The sequence below is a fragment of the Asparagus officinalis genome, chromosome 8, assembly GCF_001876935.1.
Source record: "Asparagus officinalis chromosome 8, Aspof.V1, whole genome shotgun sequence".
Lineage (NCBI taxonomy): Eukaryota > Viridiplantae > Streptophyta > Magnoliopsida > Asparagales > Asparagaceae > Asparagus > Asparagus officinalis.
The window spans coordinates 112,836,919-112,860,736 of NC_033801.1; the positions used below are offsets into that span (position 1 = coordinate 112,836,919).

Here is a 23,818-nt window from a genome sequence, read left to right on the forward strand (position 1 = left end):
GAAAAAAAGTTCTGCGCCATCCAAGTATAGAAAATGGAAGATAATGTGACCTTTTTACAAAGATTTTCACACCAGCTGAAGATAAAATATCAGCTGGATCTTACCATCTTAAAACTCATATGGTTTTCACAAAAAATTACAACCACATGAGAATTTCCCTCCTGCCCAAGATTGAAAATTCACCTAAACAATACTTCTTACATATTAACCATCTGTATTGCTCCTATTCCCTTAATTCTCCGCGCCAAAAAATATGGCCCACTTAAGGGGAAGAAATAATAGAAATAATAGAATGTACAATTACACACCCACCATACCTCTTGCCACAGAGGCGAATGATCCTTGATACAGTGGATGATGATACTGATACAGTTGACGATGATAAACTCGGGCGCAACGGCTTGAAGTAAAGCCATAATGAATGAACAGAATGGGTTTGGTCTTGCAAGTGTCCTGGAGTTTATCTTGAGGATGTAGAAGGTTGGTAAATGTCTGGAACTGATGATGGCCTGTAAGAACTTTCCAATCTCTGTAACCCATAAGACATTCGACAGGAGTTATCAGTGGAAATTATTTATATTTTTCTCTTTGCATATTGCTTGTTTAGAAAAAGAAGAAAATAAAGAAAAAGAAAAGGAAGGGAACTAAAAAAAGGAGAAACAACAGTCACTTTCACTGTTAAAAGTAAAACCCTATAGTCCAAAATGGCCTAATTTCTTCTGGATTTTTCACACTTCTCAAGTAACAAACATTAGAAACGGCAACGGTGGTGACTAGATAAATCGTCCTCCTTGTGAAACGACAATAATGAGAATTGGGCAAGCAAGGAAATGCTAGCTGAATTCTTTAAATATAGGGTTAATTGTGAAATAGACCCATGTGGTTCTACTGGTCTAGACAGACCCCTTGTATTATTTGCCCAAGTGTGGATAAATCCCTTAGTGAACATTTTTTTTATTTTCAAGTCAGTCAAAAAAAGTTCACTCAGGGGATCTATCTGCAGAAATAAAACTACAAGAGATCTATCTGCTACTGGGCTTAATACTACATGGGTCATTCCGCAATTAACCCTGAAATATATAGCATTCTCATCATTTCTACTTCACAGATGATTTAAAGTCAAAAAGAAAACCGCAAATTTCATAAGTAGTGAAATTTGTTATTCTCTTTTTATCCTTTGTTCGTTATAAAAGCATAAATTGCCCCCTGAAATGAAATAGTCCCATCAGCCGTATGACCAAAACAAGTGCTGATGAAAAATCCTCCAAAGCTGAAAAGGCTTTTAAGTAAGTAATTCAAACCTGTGATAATGACGGGGAGGGAGATGAGTTGCGGGACTGCAGGTGAGATTTTGCATACATGCGATGCTGACGTCGCATGTGCCCAAATTGTTGCAGTCTATGTGCAAAGTTGATCGTATTCTCTGCATCTTGATGTCTATTATCAGATATTTGCAGATTCTGCAATCGTCTGAGTTGTTCGCTGCTGTAACTATTTAGGGGTACAGTTTTTAAGCGGGTTCGGAGGATCTTAAAGGCTGCACTTTGCTGCATAGATACATGAACTACATATATGAGCTGAAGACTATTTGATAGAGAAAACAAATAAATGAACAGATAGCCAATCATTAACTCAGATACAATAGCATATCCTTAATGGTCCTTCAACGACAGATGCTAAATTTCAGAAAGAAAATAGTGGATATAAAAGGAAAAAAAGCAATGTGCAGACAACAAGTCCAGAAATATGCTAAGTCACTTCAAATTAAGGATTTCACAAACGCTCATTTTAACCTCATCATTATATCAAGGTGCAACTTGAATTTAGATCAATCCAAACATGAACAACCCACCTGCTCATTAGGTTAGGGAAGTCAGACCACATCTAAAATTGGGCTGGACTAGGCATGACCCAAGAGCCCAAGCTAAACTCAGAGCAAAGCTATAGCAACCCTGAGCAAAACTGCCCAAACTGGAATGCCTGTGATTGTACCAGCCGTTCAGCCAAAAAATGAAAGGCTTGATACTATATTTCCAATAACCTATCCATTGTAGTTAGTGATTTGGTTGATGCTTTAATCTAAATCGTGATTGTTTAAAGAGATGATATGTTTTTACCTCTACTAGAATTTGGGGCACATCCAATTTCAAAAGCTTCTGAATATGGTCTAGTAGGGTATATCCACAGTAGTAATTATATGTATAATAGCACATGAAAGAACAAAAACCAAAATTCTAAGAGATAATAAGTTCCTGGCTAAAAGGTGTTCTAACTATAGTGTACTTGCTCAAAAAAAATTATTTAGTGTGTTGAAGGAAACTTCTTACAATTAGTTGTGTATTAATTATTCTTTTAACTTGTCAGGGAAAATATTTATAAGTACTTGTCTGAACAAATATCTAAGTTTCTAAATTAGTAATCTCGATTCAAGGAAACTTGTTATAGTAGTAGTATATTAGTTCTTCTTTTAACTTGTATGGGAAAGTACTTATAAGTACTAGTCTAACAAATAAGTTTCCACTAAAATAAGTTATCTTAGATTCTCCACAACTACTACAATAATAATAAATTATATCTATCTAAAATGTCATTAGTAATTTGATAAGAATAATCTTCCAAGAAAGTCCTGATATTAAAACTATAAAAAAAAGATCAGTAACTATTATTACTTTGATTAAAAAAGGCTCTTGTTGTGAAAATCAAGTACCACACCAATTGCAAAAACTTCGATGTAGGCTATGCTACAGACATGGTTGCGGTACACAGGAAAGTTAGTAAAGGTAGGGTAGGGAACATGGTTAAACATATGTATGTATATATAACAAAATTAATTATTTAAACGAGATCAATATTTTTTTTCATTCACATTTTAAGAGAACTAAATTTGTGCATCATTTTTATGTTTCTTTCATCATGAAAGTTAAAAGCTGGAAAACCGCTATTTTTTAACTTCATACCCAAAACCGTTTTTATATCATAGTTTCGAACTGGATATAGGATGAAATGAACCAACCTTCATCCATCGAGTTTCAAGAAATGGATGCAAAGTGTAGATATATGTCTAAGAAATACATGGCGAGTGTTTTAAATTAAAACATGTATTATATAGTTGAATAAACATCAGAATAAATGTATGCATATTTGATAACTGTCAAGCATCATCTGTATGGGTATTTTACATGTCAGATACGGGTCCAGCTTCATGACATATTTACTCATGCAACATAGGGTGTAGGTGTAGAGCACTAAAATAACAAACACAATAGAGCAGACATACTATGTATGCTGCGAGCGGATGGGGTTTATTATATCTTTTTCCAGGCTACATATTGTAGTAGTCTTGGAAGGAAAGGGAGTGTGTTCTGTCCAACCAAACTGTAGTAAATTGCAAATCAAGTAATGTCTGCGGCTGAAAAAGCTAAAAGTTTTAAAGGGAGTACATATTTAGTGTTTTGACCACTCCTCTTTTTTGGTGTATTTAAACATCTAAAAAACATAATATATAATTTTCTTTTGAAGTTTTTTGAGTAGAATCTATTGAGATAGTGGAGCGAGCAAATAAAAAATTTGCAAATGAGTACAAAGGAGTTTCTCTTCTCTCTCAAAAATCTTTGGGTGTGATGGTCTCTCAAAATTCAAAATTAAAACCCGAAAGTTCAGAATGCTTCCTAGGGACCAATGATTGAGACAAAGCAATTAAAAGAGATAGTAATGGTTTGGGTCATTTTTTAAGAACAAAAACACTTAAAAAAGTGCACTATAAGTACTGCTAATTTAGGTATTTTAAAGGTGTATCAATTGAATTTGAAACGCAAACATGAGGAAATTGTTAACTCTCTCCATTTAGACCAACTTTGTAAAAATCATGACCTTAATGAATTCAAAATCTTAAATACAATAGATCACCAGTTATCCAATTGTTTCAGATCCACAGTTTACGTTCAATCTTATCTAATTCTTAGATGAGGACAAAATCATGTATGAAAATATTTTTATATATAATTCAAAATTATTTTATCCATCTAGCATCATTGTTGTTCAAGAAGCAGCAGACAAGATGGAACTAAACATAAGAAATATAGGTCATTCTGCTAATCCATACAAAAACCAGAACAAATTCAAATAAATTGTGATTAACGTTTTGACACCCGTGATAATCACAGCCATCATACGACTAGAAATGGGCACGTTCAAGGAAACAGCAATGGATTAGAATGTCAAAATGAAATAAATGGTTTTCCAAATACAACCGCCTACTATTATATCTCCCTCCCTCTAATAACTCTCAACAGCAGAAAAAAAATTATTTTTTTCAGCTATCATGTCTTTAAATGATCAATTTAGCATTCATGATGGTGGTAGTGATGATGAGAGTTCTTCTAAACGTAAAAGAAGACAAACATCAAAAGTTTGGGATCACTTTACAAAGTTACCAAACGATAATGATGAGAAAACTAAAGTTCAATGTAATATGTGTAATCATATTTATGTTGGTAGTCACAGCACAAAGACAATGTTGAGACATATGGATTCTTGCCCGAAAAGAAACTTAGATGAGGCTGATTCTTCAAGGAAAAATATGCCACTAAATCAAGAAAAATATAGAGAAATGCTTGCTACTTGCTAGAGTAATTGCATTGCATGGTTATCCATTCTTTTTTGTCGAACATCGAGGAAACCGTGAGTTGCATATTTTTTTTAAATTCTGAAGTCAAGCATATTTCTAGGAACACTGCTAAAACAGATTTGGTCAAGTTGTACAAGAAAGAAAAAGAAAATCTTAAACAGGCTTTAAAGTTATTTCCTAGTAGAATTTGTCTAACCACGAATTTATGGACCTCTTCCACCTCCGACTACTATATGTCTCTCACCGCACATTATGTTAATGACTGTTGGATGTTGCAGAATAAGATATTAGCTCTATCTAATGTTCCACCCCCATATAGTGAAGCAATTCTAGTAAAGAAGCTATTTCATTTGCTGAAGGATTGGAGTATTGAAAAAAAAAATTACTGTTTCTTTGGACAATGCAGCATATAATGATGCTTTCATAAGAATTTTAAAAGACCATCCAGTTTTAGAAGATTATTTTGTTAGTAATGGTGATTTTTTGCATGTGTGGTGTTGTGCTCATATTCTAAATATTGTTGCGCAAGATGGGCTAAAGGTTATCGATAAGTCATTGTCTAAGATAAGAGAATGCATCAAGTATGTGAAGAGTCCTCCTGGAAGAAAAAAAAAGTTCACAGAGTGCATTGCACAAACTTGTTCAGGTAAAGCAAAAAAAAATTCACAGCAGGATGTGTCCAACAGGTGGAATTCTACGTTTCTAATGTTGGAGAGTGTTCTGAACTTTCGTCGAGCATTTAAGCACTTGGAGTTGATTGATCCAAATTTCACTTTTTGCCATCAAGCGAAGAATGGGTAAAGGTTGAAAATTTTGCAAAGTTTTTAAAACATTTTTATGAAGTGTCCACTCTTTTTACTGGAAATAAATATCCAACTGCCAACTTATATTTTGATGAAGTATTTAAGATTCAAAAATGCATAATGGAGTAGATGAAAAGTGATGATCAAGATATAACATCCATGGAAAATGATATGAAAATAAAATTTGATAAATATTGGGAATGTTACAGTGTTATTTTGTCATTTGCAGTCATTTTGGACCCCCGATACAAGGTGAAGTATGTAGAGTTTTGTTTTGAGAAATTAGGAGTTAGTTCTGATTATGTGTTAACTATCTAAGAGAAACTGAGAAGTCTTTACAAAGAATATGAGCGAACATCTCTAGGTACATCTGTAGCTGAGAGCAGTGATTTTAAAGGCGCATCCAGGCGCGCGCCTCAGGCGCGAGGCGCTTCGGCGCAATGGCATAGCGCCCCGCAGTAGGTGCGGGGCGCTACACTTGCATCGGGCGCGCGCCTGGGGAGCGCCCCGCATCGCCTGCCGCCTTCGACGATGCGCACGCCTGAAGAAAAGGGGCAGAATTGCAATACTATTTAAGGGGTTATTGGGTATTACCCGCTTCCCACTTAAACCCGATAAGAGATATTAGGGCTCTTTACTGCTTCTCCGACTCTTTCTCCGGATCTCCTTGCCTTCTCCACTCGGCAGCAGAAAACAACAAAGGTGAGCGGCGACGGGCGACGGCGAGCGGCAATCGACGACGGCAACGACGCGACGGCGAGCGGCAATCGACGAGGGCGACGACGGCGAGCGGCGACGGCGAGCAGGTGCGTTCTTCTTCTCCTTTCTCTTTTTTTATTTTGTTTTCCCTTTTTTCTCTTCAGCGATGTTTTTTATCCTTCTTTTCTTTTTTTTTCTTTTCCTTTTGTCTTTCTCTTCGGTTTTTTTTTTCTGATCCTTATCTCTTCAGCGAGTAGCACTGTTCTTTTTTATTTTCGTTTTGTATTTCTCTTCGGCGATGTTTTTATTTTTTCACCCTTCTCTCTTCAGTTTTTATTTTTTCACCCTTCTCTCTTCAGCGACGTTTTTTAACACTTGGTTTTGCTGATATTCCCTGTTACTGTTGCTCTGTTCTTAATTTCGTTGTCTTCTTCTCTTTTTTCTTTGTCTTCTTCTCCTTTTTCCCACTTTTTTCCAGTTTTTTCAGTTTTCTTTTTGTTTTCCAGTTTTCTTTTTTTCTTCTTTTTTTCCAGTTTTTTTTCCAGTTTTCTTTTTTTCCCACTTTTTTGTTGCAGTTATTTTCTGCTTCCGTTCACTATTTTGATTAATAATAGGCTAATGATTACTTGATGTTTGATCACTTGATTAATAATAGGCTAATTTATTAATAATAGGCTAATGATTAATAAGGAGAGATTTATCTTATTTTAAATGGGCATATGAATGTTGAAATGTGCAGACTGCAGAGTTATGAAGTTATGAAATTATTACTATTTGCTTCTTATTACTACATATCAGTAATAATTATTAAAAATGTGTTTTGCGCCTCGCTTCGCTCGGGCGCGCGCATCGCATTGCGCCTTGCGCATGTACGCGTAAACTGACTTTGCGCCCCGCATTGCGCCTCGCGCATTAAAAACACTGGCTGAGAGCAATGGTGAAAAGAACTTTGGAGGTGTTCCTAATGATGAGATGGTTGCATTTGAACAGTTTGAGAGTCAAATATATTCAGTCAGTGGGTCCAAGTCTCAGTTAGAAGAGTATCTAGATGAAAAATTAGTGAGTTGGAAGAAAAATAATCATTTGAATGTTCTCGAGTATTGGAAAGAGTATTGAAAAGGCGAATGCGAGAAACGTCCTCAATTGTCGATGATGGCTCGAGATATATTGAGTATTCCTATTACTTTGGTGGCCTCTGAATCGACTTTCAACATTGCGGGTCGTGTGCTTGACAAGTATCGAAATCGTCTTCTTCCGAAGAATGCTGAAGCTCAAATTTGTACTGGTTCTTGGTTAGACGGGATTCCTTGTGAGTTGTCTTCTTTTTTTTCTTTATTGCTTTTTTGTATTGTTGTGGACTACATATTTTATCGCAGAATATTAATATTATTTTTTCTTATTAAATTCAGCTCTGGCAGACATTGAAGAAGGAAATTTATTAGTACATGATTTCAGTAATCTAGAGGTTTCTGAATCGGAAGGCGAAAGTGATTAAGGTAAGATTTTCAATCATGGATTTGATTAGGAAATTTGAGGTTCATTTCATTTTTTTCTTTTGGTTTTCGGTATTTGGTTTGGAAAACTATAAACTCAACTTTTTTAAAAAAAATTATCCAAATTTACTTGCAAGAAATGGCATGTTGGCTCTCGAAATATTGAAAAATATGACCAACGAAAAATCACAAATTCTCCTACGTGTGGTGGCTTCACACCAACGTTAGCCTAAATTGAGCTGATCTCCTTCCTCCTCAAAGTCTTAATTAAGCCTTCTTGTTTGCTCCTTTGACACTTTCAATTGATCTCAAATGGCTAAGGCTAAATTGTTGCTTGCAGTTCTTCTCTTTGTTCTTTTGGTCGATGTGAGTCCACATACATGATTTTGATATGTGCTTCCTCCTGTGTTTGCGTGTGTATTATATTTTAAGAGAGAAAAAGTATATGGTTTTATGAAAATCTAAATCGTTTAATTTATTTGGCAGTACAGATGCATGATTATAAAATCTGGAAATCATCTAAGGTTTTATTTTCTAATAGCTAGCCATATCTGATTATATATATGTCGTGCATGCGCAGATGGATATCTTCACTGGACAAGGAGTTATTGGGGTGCAAGCAATAGGTAAATAACTTCATAGACTTGCGTTTTACATCAATACCAATCAAAATAAGTGTCGACTGTTGGCCTTCTTGTTTTGATGATGTTTAACAAACAATTTACCACTAATATTGTTTGTCTAGTATTTGTGTTTTCTTATTTATTATAGACAAACAACGTAGTTGGAGGATGGATGGAATAGAGCTTCAACGATGATATCCAAAGGAGGTTGGCGGAATGTCGGTGAAGCCTTACAATTCAAGTTAAAGATCAAGTTCAAGCTTCATCCGCATGTGTACCAAGTTGAGCTACAATGGAGATCAAGATCAAGCTTGGGTAATCTAGTTTAGATTTTATATTATGCGTGTTAGATACTCTAAGCTCAATATCATATACACACATTTATTGGTTTCTTCGTGTGTGTGTATATATATATATATATATACATATGTTTTGGTTTCTATGCATATATATATAGTTATATATATACATACATAGTTTTTGAGTTTTCATATTTATAAATATGAAATCATATATTTTATATTTACTATTGTGTTTTTGAAATCATTGCATAGAATATGCAATTTTGTGAAAATTAAGTATTCTTAGTTTTTGGACTTAACAATAATCATATACATATTTTATTAAGTCTATATAATCATTGTGCAAAGTTTCAAAACATGATTTAGCCAAAATATCAAAATTCACATGTTTACATTTTCGTGTTTTGGCCTATTTTGCAAAATGATGATTTTTCTCATATGGGAAATGCAATTTGGAAAATTCTTCTTGTAACATGTTCATTTACATGTTTATATACATTTCCTAAAGTTTTATTATTTTTAGACTTCATTTGTTATTTTTAACAATTTTCCAAAGTCTCAAAATTCAGCTTTTAAAAAGCAGTTTTTTTTTCTGTAGTATCAGATTTCGGTCGACCGCACCGGTCGACCGCTCATATGTTCAGTCGACAGTAGGCAGCAGAGAGTTTGTCAGTCGACCGGTGCGGTCGACCGCGAGCTCGAAATTTCCATCGGTCGACCGCACCGGTCGACCGAAGAAGTCTCTGTCTGTTTTCTGAGTTTGGGATCTGAATCACGGTCGACCGTGAATATTTTCGGTCGACCGCCGCGGTGTCAGATCAATCTCAACGGCTATTTTCTTAGAGTCGTTGCAAAATGATTTTTTGGTCTTTTTCTTGGCTTTCTCTTTCCTTTGGGGTTTCATATATATACCCCCTTACCTCAGATTTTATAAGCAAGCAAGAGAATGGTTTAAAAGATTTTAACAAAAGTTTAAGCTTGTTTTAAGCTTGTTTAAGGGTTTGGTTTAAAGCTGTTTTGGTTTTCACAAGTTGAGGAGATTATCTTCTTGTTTGGGCTTCAATCTCCATCTTTCCATCTTGTTATCAATTGAGAAGTTTTCGAGGAGATTATCTTCTTGTTTGGGCTTCAATCTCCATCTTTCCATCTTGTTATCAATTGAGAAGTTTTCTAAACTCAAACTCTAGCTTTACATTTATATACTTGTTTGATTATCATTGCTCTTAAAGCTAGATTTTATATTTGAGTTTAGTTGATTTGATTTTATTTACTTATTGTTACACACACCCACATGAGCTTATTGTATTTTCATACATAGTATATTTGGGTTGGTGAGAGTTGTAACATTGAGTGTGAGCTTTCATTGTGTTCTCATCCATAGTAGAGAACAAACATTTATTATATTGAGCCTTATTGTGAGATTTACTTTGTAATACACTTGTACACCGAGAGAAATGTGTGGCGAGAGTCGGGGATCGTCCCAAGAGGAGTGACGTCGGTTGACGAACCTAGGAAGAGGTTGTAACCGAGCACTTGAGGGAGACACGTCTAGTTTAACACTTAAGAGGGTGTAGAGTGTGATTGCAAGAGTGTCTATTGTAAAGTTTTCGGTTAGCTAGAAAACCGAGTGTGAGGTGTAAATGTTATTCGGGTGAACGTAGTCACCCGGTTGTGATAGTGAATTTCTCCCCGAGAGTAGGAAACGGAGACGTAGGACGGAAGGTCCGAATTCCGAGATCATATAGTGTGTTTGAGTGTGCTTTGGCGTTCATTTATATCTATGTTCATTTCTTATACCGCCATTGTCCATAGCTCATTATTTATATGATCCACTATTTAGTTCATATTGTTTACCCATTGTGTTAGTTTACATATCCTTGCATATATCATATTGTATATCTCTTTGGTAGGATATATTATCTTGTGTTAGTTTATATATCTTTGCATATATATTTTTATCATATAGGATATATCTCTTTGTTGTTCATATTGCTTATCCTAGCTTACATATCTTGTTGTATTTCATACTTGCTAGGATAACTTATTAATTAATTTAATTGGCATTTTAATCGGATTAGATTAGCATAAGACCCTAATCACCCCCTCTAGGGTCTAACATCGACTTGGTTGGGTTATGAATCTATATAACACTTTGATGAAACTATATATATATGCATCATGTGTAAATATGTGCAGATTGCGGGTCGAAATACGAGTACAGATGCAGCAAGGCTTCGAGGCACAAGATGTACTGTAAGTGCTATTAAAATGCTTTTAGAAGTTTTAAAAAATGCTAATTTAAGGAAGTATAAATGCCAAAAAAACCCCTCTTTTATTGCTCTTATTTGTTTCATTACTATGACAAATATCATACGTTTGTGGCAAAATTAACTAATTCTATGGATGATTGATGCAGGGGAAATATTGAGGTCCCTATGGTAATTTTGGATTAAAACCCTTGCTATGAAGATGCATGTATGAGGCTTGCTTCAGTACTCTTAATGTTGCTATTAAGTCCAACTGAGTGTTATGTTTGTTTCGTGGTCTTTTCTTTCTTCTGTCATGATCTGCCTGAACATTTGAAAGATGGGAAATAAGTGGACTATGGTTGTGCTAATATTTTGTTTATAGACGAAGTTACTACTCTTCTAGTTTATCAAGTAATTAAGTAGATTGTCTTTACTAATCGTGATCGTGTTGATGATAGTTATGGTAGCATTTATATCATGTTATTGATCTTATACATCATATGTATATTTGTCAATAGAATTCTTTTGACTCATTTGTTGAATAAGAATTCTATTTCTAGTTTCTAATTCTCAAAGGATTCTATTTGGGCAAAAAAACTTCTAGAAAGTTGGAACAAAAAACCCCTCAAAAGGTTGTAAGAACCCAACAAAAAGTATGCAAAAAAATGCTCAAAAAAAGTTTGTGAAAAGCCCCCAAAAGTTTGCAAAAAGCCCCCTAAAATTTTATAAAAAACACTCCAAAAGTATTATATACATAACTACTATAGTTAAATGGGCAAATGGGTGGCCCGTTTATTAAATGGGCAGGCAAAAACCCGCCCATTTAGAAAATGTTAAATGGCCATAAATGAGTAAATGGGTAAAACATGTCCGCCCATTTATGGTCCGCCCATTTAATACCCAAACCCACCCATTTAACACCCCTAGAGCTAAACATGTCCCCAAGTGGAAGACAAACGTGCTATTAACCATAGTAACTTGCTCTGCAAGACTCCACTTGAAAATTGACAGAGGGTTTAAACATAGAAGTTAGGGATTTTATATTTATGATGTACTTTAATGTTTCTTCATCCATACAGGTTTGCTATAAAAGCTACTGTGATTCTCAACCTAGACCAATTGTAGCATAATATGAGCAATCTCTGCATCCAAAGGTGAATTTGTGAAACGCGATATAGACAGACATATTAATATTAGATAACTAGTATAAGATGAAATGATGAACCATGCAAATAGCTGTAAAGTTACCTGGGGAAGCAACATTAAAAGACCATACAAGGACTTCAATAACCACGTAAACTTTCCTGGTTCCAGGAGCTACAAAATCAAAAAATTCAAATTAACTTCAACAATTTCAAGCCAGCAATCGTGAACAATTTAACTTTTCTCATAGGGAAAAAAAACAGTAGCAGCGCTGTAAACAACTACCTCAAGAAGAATGCAGTCTGCTTATAAGAATAAGTAACTTTGAACTATTGCTTCCAACAACTTTTCTATTTCTCGCTATAATGGTTAAAAACAGCCGTGTATTTAAAATTAAGAAAACATAGAAATGACATTAGAAGTTGGTAAATTATATAAATCAGCATGGTAGAGCGTCAATTATTGTGGTCCTCTGTGATCTATGCATGTGATATTTCACAGCTTCAAAACAATCTATGAACTGTGTTTTTGTATTTTACCCTAATGTTGCTCCACTTTCTACTGGAACAAACAGAGGGGGTGCATACATTTACATGAATTTTTGATAACAGACTATCTAAGAACAGATTTGTGAATTTAAGAAATATAAAGGCCATTTGTTTCCCATACCTAATGCCAAGGATTAAGTAAGTAATGTGACACGAGTACAGGCTTCTCTAACATTTTTTGTCATCCCTGTTACTCTCTTAAATAAAAATTGAAAACAGACAGTAATAGTCATTAACTGGAGAATTTCCCGGTTCTTTGTATGTGCATCAAGAGTGGTGGCGAGAGTGAGTGGGATGGTATATTCTTGTCAATGGGATGGGTGGATGGGTGCCTGCATAGAGTTGGAAGTGCCTGCCTCTGGTTATAGATTATTACTAAGCATTTCTAAAAAAATTAGATGAAAACTACGTAAGTCAAAGCATCTAAAAGTGGGATTCAATCATAAAAAGGCTGTTTTGCTCATAACCTGGTAAGATAAAAAGGTAGTCACATACCACAAAATGGTAGCGGAAAGATATTTAAGTGACAAGAGCTTGCAATAAAACTTGCACATGATGTTAGCTGCAATATAATATAGACATAAATTAAGCGCTCTTATCTATACTTGTGTGCACATAACATGGAAAGTAACTGTTAACATTTTAGTTCATTGAAGTAGCAATGCATGTGGACAAGGTGGAAGCTTAATCACCATAACTTCCCGAAGCCCTCATTACAAGTTTGCTAATATTTTTCATCATGTTCATTTTACCACTAATTGTTATACTCATTTGATGTCAGTGATCTTGCACAATGTCAATTAAGTGGTATACAGGTCGAGAAGTTCAAAGTTCAAACTCAAAAGCTCACTTGACCTGTAAAATGGTAGGAGAGATAAACTAGTTAAAGCAGTTAGAGGTACACACCTGAAATCTTAGATAAACAAAAGTTGGAGTCTCAAGCAAGCGGATGAGCTTGTCCAATTGTATCAAGAACTTCTCGTTTATGTCTTCTTCTCCAAGAGACTGAATTATGGAACCAGCATGACTATATGCCTTTTTATACATGCCATATAGCCAGAAAAGGTGAGAAAAATTGTCCAACCAGAATGAGCAAGGAACCTCAAAAGAAGAAACATACCTGAGCTAGTAGACACAAACAAATTGTTGCCATTGGTGAATGGCACCAAGAAGAATATAAAGAAAGAAATAAGTCTCTGCCAGCATTATTCACCAGCGACTGGTTTAGGAGTGAACGTAATCCAGCAAGTTCCGGTGAAGTGAGTAATATCAAATTCAATGCCTAACCATTAAAAAGTCATTGTGCAATCATCATAATGTTCTTAAGGAAAGAAAATAAGATCAAACCAAGATACTAAAATATTCATTCAAGAAAGATAATAAGCTCAAACCAAGCAGACGGGAACCTGAACCATAATGGATGCAAAACCCAAGTCATCTTCACCCTCTAGAATCATAGAAAATTCACGGTATACTCGTTCTGCATCTAAAAGTACACAAAGGCGACGTACTATCAATGCACCACGCCTGTGTTAAGTCCAGAACAAGGTCTTTGTTATAGACGAAAGAAAATGATAATTCCAGTTCTAAAGAAAGTGAAGATAACACAAGGGAAAATAACACAACTTTAGTAGCAGAAATGAGAATAGCTGTACTTTTCAAGAAGCAAGTGATTAGATCTGAAGGTGTGCACTAAGAAAACAAGAAGTTGGCGAAAATGTGAAGCATCTTGCGCGATAGATGCATGCACCTCCAGCACTAGCAGAACCACCTGAGAAGGAAAGGCATAAGAATTGTGATTTTAGACAATTAAATAAGAAATTTCAGATGATAAGCTTCATTTTTCAGAACCAATTATAGAAACTTTAGAACTGTATCAGACTTCACATAACTTTTTATTTATAAATGAAAAAAGGTTAAGTAAATTGGATCCTTTTTAAATTTGTATAACGTAGAAATATCTGTTTCCCTTAGAATGCCATATAAATACATGTAGCGCAGGAAAAAGGAGAAATGTCCAAAGAGTGTATAAAATACTGGACTAATCTTAAGGCTACAAGTCCAGGCTTCAGCTTTCGTTCAAAAAGTAAATGAATAAATAAAGCAGAAAAATCTTGTGACAAGTTCTAAATGTTGGTGAATGGAAACCTCTCTAAATTTTGGGTACTTTAACTGTGCCCCCTGCAATGTTGCCATTTAACTCTGATCTCTCATTACATGTAAACTCAAAACCCTCGATAATACCATTATATCTTGCCTTCACTAATAACATATTAACTCTCACTAGTCAAAATACATTCCATAAAAAAACCCGACCCGACCTCCCAAATTCCCATAAACTCCAGCCAATAGAAGAAGCAATAAGGAAAGCGTCTTTCAGTTGTACTTAAAGCCTTGTTTGTATGATCAACATAGCAAATCCTAAAAATATTTTTTTAAAAGGACGCAGCTAGCATATTCTTTAAGATTTCCCTTTTAAAGACATTCTTTTTTTCCCCTTTAAATTTAGCTGCTGCCTTTCATTTCTCACATATGTTCAACATCAGGTAGTATTACGGACAAGTAGGACGGCAATAAAATATATTAACATATTCAAAACAAAATAGGTTACTGTGGTCTCTGGCCCAATAACTATATATTAAAGATCGTTGATGAACAAGAATAAAGCTATAATAGAGGGGAAAAGTACCTCATCAGAAGGATCTGACAGTGCAGTCAAAAGGGAATCAAAGATGTCATTCAAGTGAGGAATAACCTGTTCAGATGGCATTTGAAAAACAATAAGTTACCAAGCAATATTTTCAGCAAAACGAAGAAAACCAATCAGGAACCAAGTTCTTTAATATTTCACTTTCAAGGTTTCACCTGCTGGTAAGTTGATAAAACTAGTATGCCGACATTATGCAAGTCAACATCAAGAAAAACAGATTTAAAATCAGCAAAAGACTGATGTGAAATGAAATGGTGATAAACTAGCCAGTGGATCTGATTTAGTTCACAGCAAATGCATTTAAACGGAATGAAACAAAGCCTTAAGATGAGATGGATAATTAAATAGTCCAGCATAAAATTTTGACTAGGAGAATGTAAGGACCCTATAATAAATCACACAAATAAGATGCTTCGTGGAGAGTATATAGGTTCTTCTTAAATATTCTGTTATCAACTTTTCTTTTACATGTATTGAAATTACCAAGGAAATCAGACTTTGTTGCAGTCATAACAGTTCACAAGGAGATCTAATCCAATTGCTTTTTATTTTCATAGAGAAGAGGTCAGAAAAGGCACAGCCAAACAACTCGAGTTTGCAAAACCTATAAGCCAATACTACCAAATTTCAGTAAGATGATGAAGGATATTTATTAGTGCATCATCACTTATCTTTTTCCAATTATTAATTGATTAAGTGAATTTTCGTAAAACCAACATAATCAGAATCCATAAAATAACTTAAAGACTGACAACAGTCCTAATAGGTGATAGGTGATTCCTACTGTAAATAGCCAAGACCATGAACTTAGGAAATAGCAGAACGCTTTATATCACAAAGATGGAGCCACATGCTAGGCAACAGGTCCCTATTTTGGATTTGAGCATCAATATAATCTGTTGATACAGAAATTTAAGGATCGTCATCTAGTGTTAACCAAGTTAACTCTTGACCCTACGCATATAACATATACGTGCTCTGACAATCTTCCTTCTTTACATAGCAAATCAACCATTCAGACTTCAATGAATAGCATTGACTAAATATAAACAACATTATACAAGATCAATCTCAAACAAAACATTTTTAAGGGGTTTTTCGATATTAGTCCCTTAAATCATTAGCATTTTGATATCAGTCCCTCAAATCTTCATATTTTGATATTGGTCCCTTAAAAATCATTAGTGTGTTGATATTAGTCCCGTAGTTAGTTGATGTTATAACTTTAGGAGAATATTCCTTTAACTCTAACGTTTTTGGGTGGACTGACCATTATAGCCCTCTGATTATAAACCCAAACCCATTATCTATTTAACTCATACCCCTTTACAACCCTCAAACCCATTAATTACAAACCCAAACCCATTTAGACCATTATCTTCTTCCTTTCATCCCTTTGATTTTAAACAATTATGGGAAGGGGGGAGATTTTGCTCAATTGGGAAGTGTTGGCCTGTTGGGGAAGAAAAAGATTGAAAGCATCCAAATTCAAGGGGTTAGTTTGGTAACTACCCACCTAGAGTTAGCACTAACCTAACCACAGGTCATCATTTTTAACCATGATCTTAACAGAAGGACCAATATCAACAACTATAGTGAAACTGAGCGACTAATATCAAAATATGAAGATTTGAGGGACTAATATCAAATTCACTATGATTTAAGGGACCAATATCGAAAAACCCCCTTTTTTAACCAAAACCTTAAATCTTGGAATAGAAAGCCACCATGTGAATGCTGAAAAATAGTAGAACTATAGAATTCTTAAAACTATTCTCATTCACAAAGTGAAAGCGGAAAAAAATAGAATAAATATATAAACAGTTGTTTCACAGACCTACAACTAAAGTGTATGGTGCATGTTATCGAGACATTTGTAAGGTAGATAACACTTCAAAGGGTTTTTTTATGAAAACCACCTTTTAAAATAGGTCGAATCGATAAAAAACAACCTTTGAAGTTTTTTTAATATGTAAGCCACCTTGTAAGAGGGTTTAATTTTCAGTCAACCATTTTTTGTAAACTTTTACTCAATTAACACCTTAATTACCCAACTACCCTTACTAATTACACGTGTAGTTGGGGAATATGTGTTAAGACACGTGCAATTAATCTGTAGTTTGGGTATTTTGGGTTATTAGTTTGAGCAGAAATTGACAAAAGGTGGCTGATTGAAAAATTAAAGCCACTTATAAGGTGGTTTACATATAAATTTCAAAGGTGATTTCTATAGATTAGACCTATTTTAAAGGTGGTTTTCATTGAAAAAAAACCCACTTCAAATAATAACCAATTACCTCAGCTTGATAACGGGTCAAAAGCGCACCAATCCAATGCAATGCTTCAATTCTCGTAGCTTCCCATTCACTAGTCAATCCTCTGGTAAAAAACAATTAGCAAATCAATGCTATGATGACATCATGAAAATTGTATTAATTTAAACCTTTAGGAGTATACAAGGCATAAGGGCACAAATTTTTTGAGTATCATATAACCTAAATCTGTTTCTTAGTAGCAAGAAAAGCACCTCCTTGAAATGGAAAGCATAGCTCCTATGTCAAACCCCTCTGTCGGATCAGCACGAAGTGCACGAAGCTCTTCATTCGTTTCACGTGCAACCTAAGGATTACAGGCATAAGAACTTGAGGAAATCCAAATATGCAACTATTGATAAGAAAGAGAAATAATAAGTTTACCACTCTTATTTTTTCCTCTTTATCGGATATCAAGGGTAATGTCGCCCCTAAAATATCAGCATAGTAAGGAACAATTTGGTCTGCAGCAAGCCTTATAAATTCATAGATCTGCAAAGTTCAGTATGTGCAGCATAAATATCAAAACTTTCAACAGAGAAGTAGCATATGAGTCAATTCTTTAAGTAATCATGTAGTCAGCTCTTTTTTAAATGATCAATTAATACAGAAAAAACTTGGACAGAGTTACCAAGCCCAGACTTACCCATGTGATAGATGTCAGCCGGGTAAATTCATCGGGTGAACTCGCCCTGTGCACCAGTATTTCAGCCATGCGACCAAAATCTACATTCTTCAGGAAAGCACTTGAACTTTAGAGTCTTGGAGAAAAAATGTAAACAAATATAGTACTAGCTTATCAGTAATAGACGAAAGACTACCTATTGCAAACTTAACAGTTTATGTTAGTACAGAAAAATGCAAATGTTCAAGAACCATGAAGGACGACATCCATAACAATAGAAGCTTCTCATGTAATTTCACTAACGTCAATTTATTTATCATTTTATCTTATTTATTTATTTATTTTGACAAGGCATGCACTTCCTCTTGCATCCAAGGAGCAATATATCCAATCAAATAAGTCAATAATAAGAGATGATGGCTGTTTGCTTTAGGAAAATAAAGTCGACATGTAAACCGATCAGCCAAATAGCAAAAAATTCCCAATCTTATACCAACATAACTTGCTTAGCAAAACTTATCTTACCGGATTGCTCTTTATTTCATTCAGGAACTCAGAAAGTGCAGAATCAGCTTGCTGCCTTATTTCATGGCTGGAATCACTTAGCATGTTGAACAAACCTACAGTGTTAAGTATTTACATAAGGTGTGTCTTCCACAAAAGTGCATGATTTTCAAGCTAATTGGAAAACTATTACCATCAAGAAAATCTGGAAGAAACCCGAGCATGTCAATTTCTGGAACACTGTCTAACACAGTGATCCATCCCACTAAAAACTGGCGAACATAAGGGTTAAGCACATTCATTCGTTCTCTCAGAAGAGGTATAAATTCTTCAATGCTGTGAGAATCAAGAAAAAATCAAAATAATTAGAATATATCCGCTAACAACTAAAAGCTAAAAAATGCCATACTACACCTGAACTGATCACCCTCAGTAACAATGTCCTGGTTATAAGATAAGGAGAAAAGACTTAAGTGAGGTACTAGATTTATCAAACTTTATTAATGACAGACAAACTTCAAGTGATATTTAAACCTTTATAAGCCGGTCCAAAAGATGTGCAGCACTCTGCACATTTGCATCCGAATCTGCTGAGAGCTTACAAAGTGCATCAAATATGCTATTGAAAAAAACAATGAATTCTCCCCTCACAACCTACACAACAGCAGAAGGAATGGATTAGACCTGCTTGAAAGAATACATTGCTGAAAGAAGAAAAAGAAAAGAAAATATCAACAAATCACGTCTAGTAGACTGACCTTTGCTATGTTATACAGAGCTTCGCAAGCATAATATCGAACTCTGCTGTCCTGGTCAAGGAATGAATTAAGAACAGGTGGAACAATTTCCTGAAAGTTAAAGTCAATCAGAATATAGGATTTGTATATGCAGGATTTATATGAATAGAATATATAAACAGTCCAAAATAGATTTGCAGGATTTATATGAATGGAAGATATTAAGAGTCCAAAATAGAGATCCGCCAGATATCAGGATTTAGGATATCAGAAAATACCACAGAAAGGAACCAGGAAGCTAACTTTTTAACATCATAAAATTCATAACTATAAATAACTTACTGTAAGATCCATCAACTACTATAGTGACTGTTTCGAAATCTTAACGCAAACTTGGCTAGCTCAAGGAAATGTCATGGAATATGGATTAAAATCTCCAATAAATCGGATAAGTTATTACATTGAACAAAATAAATTCCGTCTTTTCCACAGGCCTTTAAGCATCAACATTTTGATGTTTTATATCATGAAAAATGTACTACCAGTACTGGAAATGGGTTTTCTTACTATTTGTGATCATTAAATATATAAGGCAAGCGATTTTTCTACTTCAAATGGTCTAACTCTAAGCTTGAGCAGCTAAATCAGAATGTATTGATGGATGAATGGTAGAGAGTTAGCTTCAACTGAGGACCATAGAAGCAATCAGGAGAAGTCATGGACCTACGAATAAACACAGACTGAGGAAGTTTACAAGCATGTGACAACGGTCAATTTTTCACACAAATGAGGGTCCCTTAAAAGAAAGTTGAAAAGAAAATTACACACAGTCACAAAATACTTGGATAAAGGTGTGAAACGTGTGTTGTTGTCATTGTTAGTTATATAAGTCCAAGACTGATGATATTTCTAGCTCATGTTTTAGCTTCATAACCATCTGCAGCAGAACTTCATCATGTAAAACCTGATACGGAGATAATGAGTTGCATGAAAAACATCAAACCTACATGTTCAGTTTATAATGTATGGCTGGATAACCAAGATAGTTGACTCAAAAAAGCAAAGTACATTTTCCGTAACCATTTCTCAGAATATCTCATTAAAATCAACTGGCCTAATATTAATATTTCATGTTCTTCAACGTGTGCAAGTCTATGAAGCATTTATTGATGATGAACAGAATTTCAGGCTATGTTGTTGAGGGTACTTCTACTGTATCCATACATGACATGTATCGTACCCATAGCAGACACCGATGTTCCTTGACACTCCTTAATATATGCATATAGTTATTTAGATGTGTGCTCAATTATATAATAGATGTTTAAATTTAAAAACACTAGTCATACCTTCTGATATGTACACTTCACATCCACTCCTGAAACTCATTGGACATGTGTTGGGGGTTTGTGTCAGCCCGTACTCAGTTCAGACTATGATTCTAAAGGTTGTTCTGGTATCTAGTTCAAAAACCACAGTTTTCCAATTTATAATCTACATAATAGAAAGAAACATGAAAATCTTATAGGAATTTTAATTCTCATAACAAGAGAATGGGAAAAAAAATATTGATCTCATAATAATTAATTTCACTTTCAAAATATATATATATGGGTTTCATATCCTACCTTCTACATCTACAAATTTGTTGTGTGACTCAGGTATCTAGTTCAAAACCCACAGTTTTCCAATTTAGAATCTACATAATAGAAAGAAACATGAAAATCTTATAGGAATTTTAATTCTCATAACAAGAGAATGGAAAAATAATAATATTGATCTCATAATAATTAATTTCACTTTCAAAATATATATGGGTTTCATATCCTACCTTCTACATCTACAAATTTGTTGTGTGACTCATGAATCCCGTACTCATAAGTCTTTCCATGCAACAAATATTTCAAGTAATTCTGAGACTGTAAGACATCAGGATAGCATGAAAGCTTTCCCACAATAAATGCATCGTGTCCTTGTAGATTTTTTATACTGTCATCTTTGTTGAATTTTTTCAGACATCCTTCTCAAGAACTTTGGAAACTACAAATAGACACCTTTCATATTCAAACAGGTAACTCTTGTTCACAAGATGAGTAAGGGCTGATCTTATTTCTTTATTATTTCCATTCAGAAGATGATCAAGGGTTTGACTTTTATTGATAACGTGAATACTCATGAGGTCCTCATCTTTATGTTGCTTCACATTTTCTCAAAATATGGCATACTCACTTTACAACAAGATTAAATCAACAAAAGAAATCAAGATACATTTTTCCATGATAGAATGTGCTAAATATATCATTCTCCTCAAGTCCGCACTACCTAACTGCTTCATTCTTTTCCCATTTCTTTGCCTCAAAATAAACTTCTCGTCTGCTATGTAATTAGTAAATGCAAATATCATATCCAGGTGGGTAATTCCTTTCATAAGATATATAAGCAGCTAATCTCTAGCCTAGCAATATTGAAACTATAAAAACTGTGATCTCTAAGAGCTCATTTCAGGTAAAAGTCAGAACAAATAAATAAACAGAAGTTATCAGCCTCACATGTCCTGAATTATCCTTTGAGAAGGGAAACAACCATGATCCATCTATAAGTTCATGCATTTCTTGTCTACCTACAATAACAAATAATCTATCCACGAAGATAAATTCAACAGAGAATTCAAGAAACATTTAACCAAGAGATAAGTGCACCAAACAAATTCTTGAATAACACGCCACCAGATAATTTATTTCATTTCATTTTATCCCATTTCTTGCCGTTTGGATAGAGGGTAGAGAGGGGGAAGGGAAGAGAAATTTCATTTTAATCTTGTTTGGGAGTTTTATTTAGGAGGGTAAAGGAGGAGAATGGAGAGGAAATTTGGCCCAAATTCTTACACCCCAAATTGGGGTGTAATGGAGGGGAAGGGAAGGAAGGGGAATTTTTCCCCTTCCTTCCCTTCCCTAATGGCATGTTTGGATGGATGGTAGAGAGTGGGAAGGGAAGAAAATTTTCATTTTAACATTGTTTGGGAATTTCATTTAGGAGGGTAGAGGAGGGGAATAGAGGGGAAATTTGGCCCAAATTCTTACACCTCAAATTGGGGTGTAATGGAGGGGAAGGGAAGGAAGGGGAATTTTTTCCCTTCCTTCCCATTCCTTCCCTTTCCTAAGGGCGTGTTTGGATTTCAATGGAGTTAAGGGAAGTTAAGGGAAACTAGGTGAGAGAAGAGAAGGGAAGGGAGTTCCCTTCCCCTTGGTTACACCCCAATTTGGGGGTAACAAATTTTATACTATTAAGGGGTGAACTAAGGGGAACTAGGATGAATAACTTCACCTCCTAAATATTCCCAAACAAGGTGAATGGTTCCCCTAACTTCCCTTCTCCATTATTCCCCTCAATCCAAACAAGCTCCAAGTAAACTCCCTAAGTAAACTCCCAAACACACCCTAAGAATCCATCTAAGTTTCATGTATTTAATTATCTACAGCATATTTATTTACAGTGTGTCGATTCACATAATATTTAGGATTTGACTTCAATTTTACATCCTCAATCGTCTCATTTCTTTACATTTTTCATAGCACAGTAGAAATAAAGAAACAAATGCACTACTCAAATTCTTACATCAAGATGTTGGGGAGCTGCTGTTGCCAATCCAACTGTCACTGCAGCAAGCCCTAATAATCCACCCTACACACAATAACAAAACTTTACAATCTCCTAAAAACCCTAAAATTTTCAAAAAAATAAATAGAGAATCCAAGAAATAAACCTTTCGATGATTCGTCTGCGGTGAATAAGTAAACTCCGTGGTCAAAATACTGATCACAGCGCTTATCTTCTCATGGTCGCCAGCGACCGCTAATTGCTTCACTATCCCTTCAATCTACATTTAACAGCATCCTAAACCCCTAAAAACTCAAACAAAGCCCTAAATTGACCGAAGAAACAAACAAAACCCTAAAAAATTCACACCTCGAGAGCGGCGATCTTTCGCTTCTCGTACAGCTTGTCGGCTAACCCTCGCTGGACCGTGACCGGAATCGCATCGCCCATTGCTTCGCTGTTTGATCGAGATTCAACTTTGAGATTGGTAACGGAGAGTTATTGGAGGATGACGTCAGCGTCGACGATTCACGGGAGATCTGAAGACGATGAGGAGGAAAAGAGTGGAAAATCGCCGAAGATCGGCGGTTGCGGCGGGGCTGGCGGCGGTGAGTGGCGGTGAGATTTGGGTATTTAGGGACGGAGAGTTAGAGAGTCCTGTGAGAAGACGGTGATTTTTTGGATTTAGGGCTGAAAGCTCGGACGGTCAGCGCTTGATATTAATACACGATGTATGTCAGGGCAGAGAACGGGAATACTATGCTTCTGAACCCAAAGATTCTATCTTCGTTATTATACAGCCCACAAATTTCCAAATTCAATCTTTAACCCAAAGTACCCTTATGT

General features: G+C 35.1%; 1 protein-coding gene across 2 annotated transcripts; it reads right to left on the reverse strand.

The window, feature by feature from the left end:
* LOC109851436 (protein VAC14 homolog) lies at window positions 1–23,705 on the reverse strand. Of its 2 annotated transcripts, none has more exons than XM_020421567.1 (20): window positions 23,342–23,705; window positions 23,139–23,252; window positions 22,991–23,056; window positions 19,397–19,486; window positions 19,173–19,292; window positions 19,053–19,081; window positions 18,832–18,974; window positions 18,660–18,754; window positions 18,156–18,242; window positions 17,894–18,001; window positions 17,725–17,816; window positions 17,495–17,576; window positions 15,177–15,242; window positions 14,143–14,258; window positions 13,879–14,014; window positions 13,608–13,769; window positions 13,394–13,522; window positions 12,045–12,113; window positions 1,302–1,547; window positions 1–529 (listed from the first exon to the last, which is right to left on the reverse strand). In XM_020421567.1, exons 1-20 carry the CDS (start codon window positions 23,420–23,422, stop codon window positions 461–463), a joined length of 2,100 nt encoding a protein of 699 aa, XP_020277156.1. In that variant the 5' UTR covers window positions 23,423–23,705; the 3' UTR covers window positions 1–460. The 2 variants fall into 2 exon arrangements, with proteins under 2 accessions (XP_020277156.1, XP_020277157.1); XM_020421568.1 differs by having other exon boundaries at window positions 13,894–14,014; window positions 23,342–23,704.

Coding starts and splice junctions, on each gene's coding strand:
- LOC109851436 (XM_020421567.1), bottom strand. CDS start 23,422: ATGGGCGATGCGATTCCGGTCACGGTCCAGCGAGGGTTAGCCGACAAG. Junction 23,057..23,138: donor CGCAGACGAATCATCGAAAG/GTTTATTTCTTG, acceptor TATTGTGTGTAG/GGTGGATTATTAGGGCTTGC. Junction 1,548..12,044: donor TTTTAATGTTGCTTCCCCAG/GTAACTTTACAG, acceptor GTATCTATGCAG/CAAAGTGCAGCCTTTAAGAT.